The sequence below is a fragment of the Protopterus annectens genome, chromosome 2.part2 (assembly GCF_019279795.1).
Source record: "Protopterus annectens isolate FY-2018-M chromosome 2.part2, PAN1.0, whole genome shotgun sequence".
Classification (NCBI taxonomy): domain Eukaryota; kingdom Metazoa; phylum Chordata; order Ceratodontiformes; family Protopteridae; genus Protopterus; species Protopterus annectens.
Window position 1 is genome coordinate 971,756,782 of NC_056730.1, and position 12,838 is coordinate 971,769,619.

The 12,838-nt window shown below is 37.2% G+C and overlaps 1 protein-coding gene across 1 annotated transcript in view; it reads right to left on the reverse strand.

The window, feature by feature from the left end:
- The window catches only part of FER (FER tyrosine kinase), a gene marked incomplete in the record, with an annotated part of 3,568,968 nt that overhangs the window by 869,380 nt on the left and 2,686,750 nt on the right, over nt 1-12,838 (reverse strand). The window contains 1 exon segment of the mRNA XM_044064275.1: nt 675-798. Within this exon segment, the coding sequence (XP_043920210.1) occupies nt 675-798 (124 nt within the window).

Genomic DNA, 12,838 nt, shown 5'->3' on the forward strand with positions numbered 1-12,838 from the left:
AAAAATCCAAAGTATTTTTCTCTAGGCAGGCTCTACATTTTTTATCAGAATGAGCAGTTTCTCTTGTTACTGAAATTTATCTTAACACACCATACATTATTTTCCACAGATATAAATTCCATTACACAGCCTAATCAAACACACCACATTTCTCTATTCCAAGAGGTTTAAACAATAAAGCACTGAAATTCTTACTGTCATACTTTGCCACTTGTGAGATCACTATGAGAAAACAAAGCACACACAGCTTAAGAATAAACATAACATTACAGTGATTCATAGACACACAGCTCATTAAAAAGTGTGTGTCTGTGTGTGCATGCATACATTAACAAGCAAACTAAACAATTTTTTACATACGTAATGTAATGTATGGCCTTAGATATATTAATAAGCAAACCAAAGGATTCTTCTCATATATACTGTAAGGCAGGGCTTATACCCATTTATGAGCAAACTAAATAATTTGTAATGTAACATAGGTCTTAAACCCATTAATCAGCGAACTAAATAATTATTCACATATGCACTATAACAGAGACTCAACACCTATTAATAAACAAATTGATTATTCAGTTATACATTGTAATGCAGGTTATCCATTGGTAAGCAGATTAAATAATTATTCACACATGTAGGGCAACATAGGCCTTAAACTGCTTCAGTTTCCTTACCTGTGGATACAGTTTTTCGACTCCAGATAAGCCATGCCAGCAGCAGCATCCAATGCAAATTTAACTAGCTGTTTAGGTTTTAAGTCATCTTTTTTCTTCCTCAAATAGGAAAGGAAATCACCTCCTGGAAAGGACAGACAGGCAATGAATAGAATGTAAGAGCACTGGGATGCTATTATTATATTACTACAACTCGTTCACGTCTGTTTTCAAGTCTGAGACAATCACAGAATAAAGGAAGCAATATCTCAACTGGAAGAAACAGATGAAGAAGTAACAGATCTTCAACAAGTCAGCCAATCTGGGTTACTGAACATTGAAGCAGAGTCTGCTTCAGACTGTTTTTTCCATACCTGTCGAGTCCGTCTCCACAAATCAAGGTAGGTCTCATGCTACAGTGACATATGTGTGAGAGTGTTCCGTGCATAAGAACTGCTGATCTGTGCTTATATTAGTTTTACAGAGCAAGATGAGTACACTTGTTGTAAACAAATACTCTCCTAATAGTGAATACAGTGCATACAGCATGTAAAAGAGTGATGCAAATACCTGTCACATATGCATGTATGACTAGCAGAGAGGTGTGGGTGGGTGCCATACTGTTACAACGACCTTTTCCTCAAAGATCTGCAGTTATGGTGCGTTTATAAACCCAAATATACTGTCATACTTTGAGGAGGGTCACTGTAGCAATAGAAGACAGCCAGGTAGAATCCAAAGCACTGCTGCAACTCTAGGAACATGAACAATTAAAGGATTCCCTGTGGCACAACGATTCCCAAACCTGCCCTACCTATATATGTAACATTTTATGAAAGTGTTGCTATATTTAAACTGTCCTGTTTGCTAAGAATTATGAAAATGTGCAATATTTATGTATTCTGAATGACACAGTCAGTTTTAAGTAACTAAATTACTGCACAGTTGTTTGCTTGGCATTATGAAAATATGTAGTACTGCTGTATTTAGGGAAAAGGATACCCTGGGTGTGTTGAAAACTTGTAGTTAGAAATGTTGAAATTTCAACTGCAGAATCTGTTTTATCAGGTATATTTTCTGCCCTTATTTTTTTTCTTCCAAACCAAATAGAAAATTAACCATTTTATGTAATTTTCCATGCTTTGTATGATTTTTTGACAGCTTATCAAACTTGTGTAACTTTCTCTCAATCAAGCACGACTGCACAGATTTTAAGCATTCACATTTTGCAACTTTACTGAATTTCTTACAATATTCACAGCTATCACACTTGTGCTCTGCTCCTAGACAGGATATTTCCTGTTGCCTGAGAACAGAAGTTGGCAACTTGATGCTATTTTTTTTTTAAACTGAGAACAACTTACATGGTCCAACCAGTTTTTATATCAGTGCTGTATCAGCAATGCAGCTGATGAACTGATTTGCCGTTATGTTTTTATTTCTCTGCCTAAGAAATTAGTTGTTACTTTACTGCTTCCTTTTTGCCCTGGTTTTTAGCATAACTGCCTTGGCTCAAAAAGGACAGTGTTTTTTCTTTCCCATCATTTGCCACTGTGTTACTTTCAGTCTACCTCCCACTGGGTATCCTGAGCAGTTATGGTTTTACAGAAACTGAGATGTATATGGGACTATTTCCTGTCCAGGAAAACATGTTTTGGCATCTGAGATGAAGTAGAAATGGCTTTTTCTTGTTGCCCAGAACTGGGCTTCTTAGTTGTCTCATCCACTGCTGAGTATGATTCTTCCCTGTGGAGAGTTTGGATGGGATGAGGAGAAGCTGATTCAGTATGAAACTTGAGTTCAGCAGATGAGTACTCATGTGTGATGGTGGACTTATTTTGGTTTGTGTGGATACCTGCAGTACTGACAAACTTTATTTACTTTATTTTACTTGTGTTAACCAGGTAAGTGAATTGGTTCGAGGACCCTTTTCAACAATGGCCTAGACCACATAGTAATGAACGACAAAAAACAAACTGAATAAAAACATTATGACATTAATAGTGAACAGCAATTAAAGCATATTTACATAAAATATACAGAAGTGTATAGTGAAACAATCAAAATATTACAATCATGAGAATAAGCACATGATATATGTAACACAATGAAGTATAATTCAGTAGACATAAAGGACGCAGTAAGACTTAATGTGATACCAACATCAATGCAAAAATACAGAGTAGCATTCAGACTTTTGACCTGTATGTTTAGTGGCACATATTGTTATATGTAGACAACACAGACTGTGCCTGGAAGGCTTGTCTATGCTCCAATTCAAAGGAAGGATTCAGCCTTTCATGGTCTCATGCTGCTGGGGTTCTGTTTTATAATATGGGCCATAGTACTCTATTATACATGTTAAGCACCTATTTTGAATACGCGCAGAGTTTCATATTAGATGTAAGTAGTCAGTAGCATAATTTACAATGATTATTGCAACGGAATGCATGTTACCTCTTACACATATTTCTTAAGCTTAACAGAAAAGGGATATTCAGAAAAGGGATATTAAGATGGTAAACAGCATCTGTGTTTTTACTAAGCTTCCTGACATGACATGCTTTAATTTAAAGCAGCTTGAATGGTTGGAACTACACAATCTGATCAAGTACCACCAACTAATCATTGCCCATAAACCTCTTTACCAACCTTCCAATACTCCTACTCTCTCCACCATCATTACAACCTATAATAATCTGAAGTCCTTATGTTCACCTCAGAAACTTCTAGTTAAAACATCTAAATCTAACAACAGGGCTGGGGATTATCTCTTCTCCAATACTGAGGGAAAATGCTGGAATCTCCTACCCTGTGACCTTTCCTCACTTTACTCTTTATCTCTCTTCAAAAAGAGACTGAAACTTTTTCTGAAAACATACTAGTCATGTCCCTGTACTAAACCTGCCTAACTATCTACTCTACCCGAATATGCTCTGCCTTCCCTTTTCTTTTTATTAATTCTCTGTCTTCCATTTTAACAATATATGACTTCTATGCCCTGTATCTCATTATTTCCTTCCCTCTCTCACTTATTTGTAAGAAAAAAAAATGAACTCCTTATTACCACTACTGATAATTACACTGCCTCTTACATTGTGTACTGTACTGGATATGGCATCAGCCTGTATACCTCCTTGTTTCTTTACCATTAAGTTATGTACTTTACTTGCACACTGAACTAGCCTGTATGCCTCCTTTTTGCATTAAAGAATGTACCTACATGCTATTTTGAACCTGCAGTTTACATTATATTGATGTCTGTCCTCTTCAAATGATTTCTTATTAACCTGATTTGTCAGTGTATATATTACTGTAATTTCTTTTTTTTTTTCTTCTTATATTTGTTTGCAATTTTATGTTATCTGTATGTCTTGGAGCTTATCTCCCTGGGCCTCTACTGAAAATGGACATATATCCAGTTAGACTAGCCCGGTCAACAAATGTACACTAAATAAAATAAATAATGACAAAGTAGAGGCTACTAGTAGATTTAGAAGTAAGGATATACTTTAGGAGTATTGTGACAAGTCATTAATAAAAGTTAAAGAGATACAAAAGTTTTGATTTTGGGAGGGGGGTGCATTCTAGACTGGGTTTGGGTGCTTGGAAAAAGTGTCTGCTACTAATTCTTTTGTCTTCACTACTATGTACACAACTGTGGCAGATATAGCTGGATGGGTAATAGCCTGTAAGAAACAAACAAAAAAAAACACATTAGTAGTAAAGTCCTGAAAAAAGTGTTTAGCCCATTACCCATACAACCCTTTTACTAAGGGCATAAGTATTAAGACTCGTGTATTAACTAACTCGTACGTACCAAAGTGAACTTAAACTCATTCAGCATGCCACTGTGACACAGATACAGTATTTAAATAAATTTTAACATGGGAAGCATGCAAAACAGAAAATTTAATGAAAATGATTCACTATTACTCTAAACGCATTTAGTATATTTCAAACTCATCCTACTTTGCTGCTTGAACTCTAGAGGTTATGATTTCTGGTATAAAATTACATCTTTTTTGATGCTCTTCTTTTTTCTATACAGGTCAATGCTGAACAGTCTTCACTTAGAATCAAATTCTCTCTTTGCAATAACAATAAATGTCAAATCAGACCACTGTCTTCATTTCACCCCACAGTTTCAGTTTTCATTATTATAATGGCTTGGTTTCTGTTTTGCATATATATTCTAGGATAAAATTAAAACCCCAGCCCCAGCTACAGCTTGCTACCTTACTCTATGTCATCTCCTTCCCCCCTGCACCAGCTGGTTCATCCAGATTTGCTTTGAATCATTCTAATAGCTATTAGTATATTTCAACTTCAGCTCACTTTGTTTCTCTGAACTCTGGATATTTTTACTTACAATTACAGCTTTTCACTGGTTTTTTCCCTTTGTGTACAGGACTACTGTGAAAGTCTACATTTAAAAAGTAATTGTCTATTTGGAGTGGTGATAAATTTCAAAACAGATACCTTACTGTGCATTCATTCCCCCACTCCCCCAATGCACTTGCGGATTCAAGCAACTTTACTTCAGATCTCCCTGGCTGCTGTGCATATCTTTTAACCTCAGCTTATTCTGTAGCTCTGGGCTCTAGATATTACACTTTCTAGTATACGACTGCAGCTTTTGAGTGCTTTTTTCCTCACTATATAGAACCATTATGAAAAGCTGCTTATATAAACAAAGCCTATTTCAGATGGAGTGATAATTTTCAAACCAGATTAAAGTCCACATTTGATACTTTAGTAGACTGCAGGCATAATATTGGTTAAAGTTACTAGACAGCTATCGACTTTGTTTTATTTCCACCTGTGTATGATAAAACAGCTAGCTGTTTCTGTTTGCCTTTATAAGACAGCACTTGAAAACACTAATTATATTTAATATTCAGTCTACTGTTGTTCTTCTTTCGGCTTTTCCCAGTTAGGGGTCGCCACAGTGGAACTCTGGTCCACTAACGATTGTCAGTAGATTTTTATGGTGCTGAGGTGCCAGCTCGATGCCCAGCCTTCAATGAAGGCACACCCATTTACGCATGTCTTTCGAACACCACTCGACCGCGGGGAGGATATGCAGACTCCACACAGAAGGCGCTCTAGCCGAGAATCGAACGGGAGAACCTCTTTCTGTGTGGCGACAACGCTAATGCTGCACCACCGTGGCTTCTAATTCAAAGTCTACTGTAATATGTATATTTACATTTTAGATCTTTAGGTTTGCATTTTTTTTCACATATTTTAATATCCCATTTTATTTCCCATTGTGTGATCTTAAAGGAAACATGCTACTTCTATCTCTGTGTATGACATGACTGTATTAGTGTTCTCTTACCTAGATCTTTTCTCCTACAGTCTCTTCCTCATATCTGATTTTAGTATCACTATCCTCATATCATGCTTTTAATTTTCAGTGGATTTCATGTTCTAGTTTTGTTGTTTGTAGGACGAGAGATGGCATCTTGATTCAACTTGGTGCCTTCTATGGAGAAATGAAACTTATGTACTTACTACATAATGCTAGATCTGTGTTGTCTTGCTTCATCCAGTTCAACAATTAGGGTTATCTGATCTGACTGGATCAGATCTCAGCGCTTTTTCAATAGCTTGGCTTTATGTCTGTAGATCAGAGTGCACATGGTATGTGCTGTGTCTTTAAGAAGCATGTCAAAGACTGAGCATGCACGTATAAATGCCAGGCACGTGCTATTCCTAGTGCCATTTTGAGAGTGCAACCAGGGAGTGAGCATGTATGATTGCAGCAGTTAGTATGTATACAAGTTAAACTTCTGTCATGATGTGTTTGCATAAAATAAAGCTGCATGAATAGAACCCACGAAGACTCTTCTATTGTGTCCAAAGTAGGAGAGTGACATGATGTCAGAACCGGGATCGCAGAGAAAAATATTTGGAGCCATGAGGTGCATAGATAACAGTTAAGGTAAACTAAGAGAAATAAGCATGAAAAAGGGCCAGAAAAGAATCAAAGGTAATGAGAATTTGTACCAACTACTTACTTTATAAAAAGGACAAAAAGGGGCAATACAAGAACATAAACTGCATTATTAAACAAGCGGGAGGCACAAAAGGTTTATTAACTAAGGGAAATATTTAAAGTAAATGTATTTGATGAAGTGATTAACAGAAAAGCAAAACGAGTATGTTTAAGGCAAAATAGGCATGTTTAGAGTAAAACGAGAACAAGTACAATGGGCATAACAAAGATTAAAAAGCAAAACTAATATAATAACGGAAAAAAGGGCACATTAAGCATAAATAAAGTAAGGTGAATGCATGTTTGGGCATAACTATGACTTCATATTGAATCAAGGGCATAACTAAAGTTATTCGAAGTATCTCAATATGTGTAAAAGTGCTTACAGTGTGTGCTTATTACTGTGTATGTATTCCGAAGAGTTTATTTGTGTGCAAAGTGCAACTATTTCGTGAGGTGCAGGCAAAGTATAGCCATTTCGAGATGTTTCTTCTGCTAGCTGTGTCTATTCGCAATGTGCCGCCATTACAGAGTGTTTCTTGCACTGTAAAGAATTGCCTAGGAAGTTACTGCCATTTTGGGGAAATTTCAGTGCGTTGTGTACAGTTTATTCGCAAAGTGCAATTACTTCAAAATGTTATTGACTTTGAGTTCTTTTACCCAGTTCATTCGCATTGTGCAGTTATTTGAAATGTTTCTTAAAATGATGATAAATTACTTTTACAATCTGATAATTTCAATGGTATTACAGTGCCCTACAGATTTATTTTGCAAAGTTCAGTTACGCAGAGGCTTGCATAAAGCAATTATTTAATATGTTTCTTACACTGATAACAAGTGATTTCTTGTTATACAGTAATTTCAAGAATATCACAGTGCCTGAGAGAGACTTATTTTGCAAAGTTCAGTTATACAGAGGCTTGTTGTGCTATTAGGCAAAGTTACAAATACTGGCATAAATTTCTGGCATATGTGTATGTGTTCGGGCTTATTTGCAAAACCCTTCATTGGTATGTGTTAATATGGCAGACGGATTTCAAAAGCCCTTACTTCTTGTATTTGATCAGAATATCCAGAAAATTAGAGAATATTTGAGCAAGAGTACAATATTTTTATACAAGCAGCTTATTCAGATAAAGGTGCACACACCAGGGCATTCATTTTGCTAAACCTAGCTGGGTCAGACGCCATAGAAAGAGAGCATTCATTTGTGTATGCACCAGCAGTATATGAGGGAGAAGGTGAAAACCATCATATTGTTGTACAGGCTGAATCAGGGCAAGACACCACGTGCTTGAAGCACAAGTTCAGAGAAATATTAAACACCCAGACGAATATTACATTAGAGAGGCATTTGTTTTACAAGAGAGATCAGAAACCAGGGGAAACATTTGCAGCTTATCAACTGACCTGAGAAAAAAAGCTAAAACGTGTCGGTTTGGTGACTTAAAAGAGGAGTTAATAAAGGACAGGCTCATACGTGGTATTAATAATGCTTCTGTGAGAAAGACCTTGCTTCATGACAGTGACTTAACGTTGAGTAAAGCCACAGAGATTTGTCAAATCCATTAAGTGACAGAAAAACACACAGGTATACTTGCAAGTGACAACAGCATGGTTTCAGCAGGCTCCAGAGCAAATGTAGAGAGCATGCAACACATAGCAAACAGAAGTAGGCCTAAGCACATGGCAGCCACGATCCCTGCTGGCTCACCAAAGAAACCATGTAGTTTTCAAGAAAGTTCTAAGAAATTAGCACGCTCTGTACAGCACAAGGGTGAATCAGCAAAATTCTCAGTGCAGTACAAGCATGAATCAGCAAAACCCAGGTCTAGCTTTATTGTTAACCATCACAACTGAGGTGCAAATCATGAGTCTAAAAGAGACAAATGCTTAGCACTCGGTCAGCAATGTCACAAGTGTAAAAAGTGGAATCATTTCCAAAAAATTTGCAAATCAAGTAAACCTCACACAGCTGTTCACACAAAAAAGCAAGTTGATCAAGTAGAGCCGCAAAAGTCAACTTTCTATGTGGATGGTGTATCAGTAGTTGGTGAAAGAGTTGATGCAGTGAATTTATTGGCAAACAGTGAAGTGTTTTGGACTGTCCGGATCAATGGTAAATCCACAGAGCTTAAAGGAGACACTGGTTCAAAGTGTAATGTTATATCATCAGCAGACACATTTGCTAAAGTGAGAATGAATGAACAACTCAATGTGGCCAGTAGTGGGAAACTTGTTGCTCATGGAGGTGAAGACATTCAAACCAAAGGCTCAGTGATGCTTTCATGTTATTTGTCCAAGAACTGTTACAACCTGTTATTCTATGTAGTCTGTAGACCAGTACAGTCTTTATTGATATTAAATATCAAACTATTAAAGATAGTTTGAGAATGAATCTGCTTTCTTTTACCAAAGAAGTTCATCATATAAGTGCATCTCCTAGTTCTAATTTTTCTGAAGCCATTTTCTCAGAATATGGTGATGTTTTCGATAACAAGTTGGGCAAACCTTTAGTTGTGTGGGGTTGGGAGGGTGGCCTAATGGTTAAGGTGTTTGCCTTACAAACACAAGGTGCAGGGTTTGAGTCTCACAAGGGATAATTGGCTAGGCTTAAAATGGCCGGCAAGGGAAGTTAGCTTAGTACTAACCTATGAACCTACTATAGGCTATGATGTGTATTCCATGAAGTTAGACCCAAAAGTCACTCCAGCAGTAAGACCAGGAAGAAGAGTTCTGATAGCTATGCAAGATAAAGTTAAGGCTAGGTTGGATAAAATGCTACAGCAAGGTGTAATTTGTCCAGTTACAGAACCAACTGAATGGGTATCGTCTATGGTAGCAGCTCACAAAAAAGGCTCAGACGAAATCTGAATATGTACTGACCCAAGAGATTTGAACAAAGCATTGATAAAACCATATCATCCAATGCATACAGGCGAAGAGATTGCAGCCGTAATACCGAATGTCACTGTTTTTTTTCTGTCTTGGATGCAAAAAGTTCAGTTTGGCAAGTGATGCTTGATTGCAAATCCTCATTACTAACCACTTTTGGTACTCAGTTTGGCAGATACAGATTTCTAAGGATGCCATTTGTAATAAATTCAGCAAGTGAAGTCTTTCAGAGTGCAATGGAGCAAATTTTTTTGGGTTATCCTTGTGCCATAATAGTAGATGATTTATTGGTTGGAGGCAATAGTAAAGCAGAGCAAGACAGAAACCTAAAGAAAGTTGTAGACAGAGCGCATAAAGTAAACTTGAAGTTCAATCATCTGAAGTGCAAATTCAGACTTCCAGAAGTTACCTATGTGTAGGTCATTTATTTACCAGTACTGGCTTGAGACCAGACCAGACCAAGCAAGCAGATATTCTTCAGATGTCAGTACCAGACAATGTTCAACCTCTACAGCATTTCCTAGGCATGGTCAACTATTTAGGCAAGTTTATACCAGACTTCAGTGAGTTGACATCACCTTTAAGAGAGCTGATGCACAAAAAGGTTGCCTAGTTTTGGTTAGAACACCACAAGAAGTCATTTAAAGACCTTAAGCAGAAAACTGCCACCCCACCTACATTAAGACAATATGATGTAAACAAACCAGCCACTTTTTCATCTGAAAATTGAGTGCAGTTATACTTCAAGAGGACAGACCAGTAGCCTATTTATCTAGAACACTTCCCCAAACTGAGATGCAGTATGCTCAAAATGAGAAGGAACTTCTGGCAATAGTATTTGCATGTTCCAAGTTTCATGATTATATTTATGGTCGAGCTATTCAGACTGAAGCTTACCACCAACCTTTAGTTATTATTCTAAAAAAGCCTATGCATTCAGCTCCAGCGAGATTACAAAGAATGATGCTCAAAATTGCAAACAGTACAACTTCAAAAAAGTCTATACGAAAGGCAAACTGCTCTATCTGGCTGATACCTTATCCAGATCACCCAGAAATACAATGGAATGGCTTGACACAGAAAATTTTGGCTTTGACATGATGGCAGTGCATAATTTTTCTACCACTAGGCTTGATGAGTTAAGAGATCACACAAAGACTGATCCAATTTTGCAAAACCTCAGTCACTAAATTAATGTTGGATGGCTATCAAAGCAATCTAGTGTACCACCTGAAGTGCAAACTTATTTTCTTTACAGAGCTGAAATGTTGATGGAAGATGGCATTATTTTCAAAGGTCCTAAAATTGTTGTTCTTGCTTCTTTAGAATAAGAATATATCTAGATTTTGCACCATGGTCACCCAGGTTCCACATCCACTAAGGGGCTAGCGACGGAATTAGTATTTTGGCCTTCATTACTGAAAGACACTGATAAAGTACTTTCTTTTTGTTCAGTATGCAATAGTACTAAACTGCATTTGCAAAGAGAACCACTTCATCTAAGTCCAGTTCCTGAACTACCTTGGACAACAGTAGCCACTATCTTCGAGTGGATCAACACTACTTAGCAATGGTCGACTCTTATTCGAACTGGTTTGAGACTGCTCTACTACCTAACCTAACACCCACTGATGTTACTACTAAGTTGAAATGTCATTTCTCAGTCCATGGTGGTCTGCACAAAGTTATTTCTGACAATGGTACTCAACTTACTAGTCAGTTGTTTCAGAAATTTGCAAGGGAATGGGGCTTTGTACATGTTACCAGCAGTCCTGAATATCCACAGTCAAATGGTCTAGCTGAACATGCAGTGCAGGGTGCAAAGCAATTACTGGAAAAGTCAAAGCTTGACAATACTGATGTCTTTTTAAATTTGCTTAATCTCAGAAACATACCCTGTGACGATATTCTTGGCTCACCTGCTCAAACACTTCTTTCCAGGCAAACCAGAACTACGCTTCTTATTAGTTCCGGTTTATTGAGGCCTAAAGCTAAGAACAATAAAACAATCAAAGTTCAATTATTCAAGAAGCGTTCTATCCAGTAGTACAGTTATAATAAGTCGAGCAGATTTCTTCGTCCACTGAGGTAAGGAGAAACAGTGAGAATACAAAGGGTGAAAGGTTTCAACCAGATTGGTCAAGTTATATGGATGGAAGAAATGGTTTTATGGATGTGCAATAACCAAGTGCAATACTAAGGTGGCTCACCTACACACTGAATGACTGCTAAGTGCAATATATAAACTGTGCAATAATTCAGTCTAATCATAGATATGCTGCTATTGTTTCAATTTTACTTTGACAATATTACCTTCATATTGTTACTTGTTTTCCTTGTCTCCTGTTCTGGGATGGGTGTGGGTCACTGCTGTCTTATTTTACTTACAAATTGCTACTTATTAAATTTCTACTGTGATATTTTATACATTTTTCTCTATCTATATGTTCAACTGTTTCCTGCATTGAGAATGAAGCACTGTAATTTCATTCAGCTACAATGCTGTGTTGTTCTGAATGATGATAACATTTTCTTTGACTTGACTTGACTTATAGGTATATGTGCCAAGCCGAGATCCTACCTTGTAGAATTTGAGGGTGTGGAGTACAGGAGAAATCACAGACATCTTCTTCCTGTACCAGAATCACCATCACAGTACTGTTCCTGTGATACAGACTCTAGATCTCAGAGCGAACCAAACGTTCCCATCTGAGAGTGTGTTCCAACCTCTGATTCCATTCCTGAAGCTGTCCCAAATATTTCCAAGATCGAACATTTTGTAGAGACAGCTCCAGTTGCTAAGCCCAATTCCCAGTTTTATGTCACATGATATGGACAAATATCCAGGCCCAGTGTGAAATACGCAGCAACATAACTGTGTATCTATGTACCTAGTCTTGTATAAATGCATGATAAAGAACTGTCTGTGATATATCCATGCCAAATAGATTCATATAATTGCATGTTTCATTTTCTTAAAGAGGGAGGATGTAGATCAGAGTGTACATGCTGTGTGCTATGTCTTTAAGCAGCACGTCAAAGACTGAGGGTGCACGTATAAATGCCAGGCATGTACTATTCCTAGTGCCATTTTTAGAGTGCAGCCAGGGAGTGAGAATATATGATTGCAGCAGTTAGTTTGTATATAAGTTACTTAAGTTAAGTTCAGTAAACTTCTATTGTGATGTGTTTGTATAAAATAAATCTGCTTGAGCAGAACCCACAAAGACTCTTTTACTGTATCCAAAGTAGGAGAGCGACAATGTCTCTGAATCTTCCCCCTAAC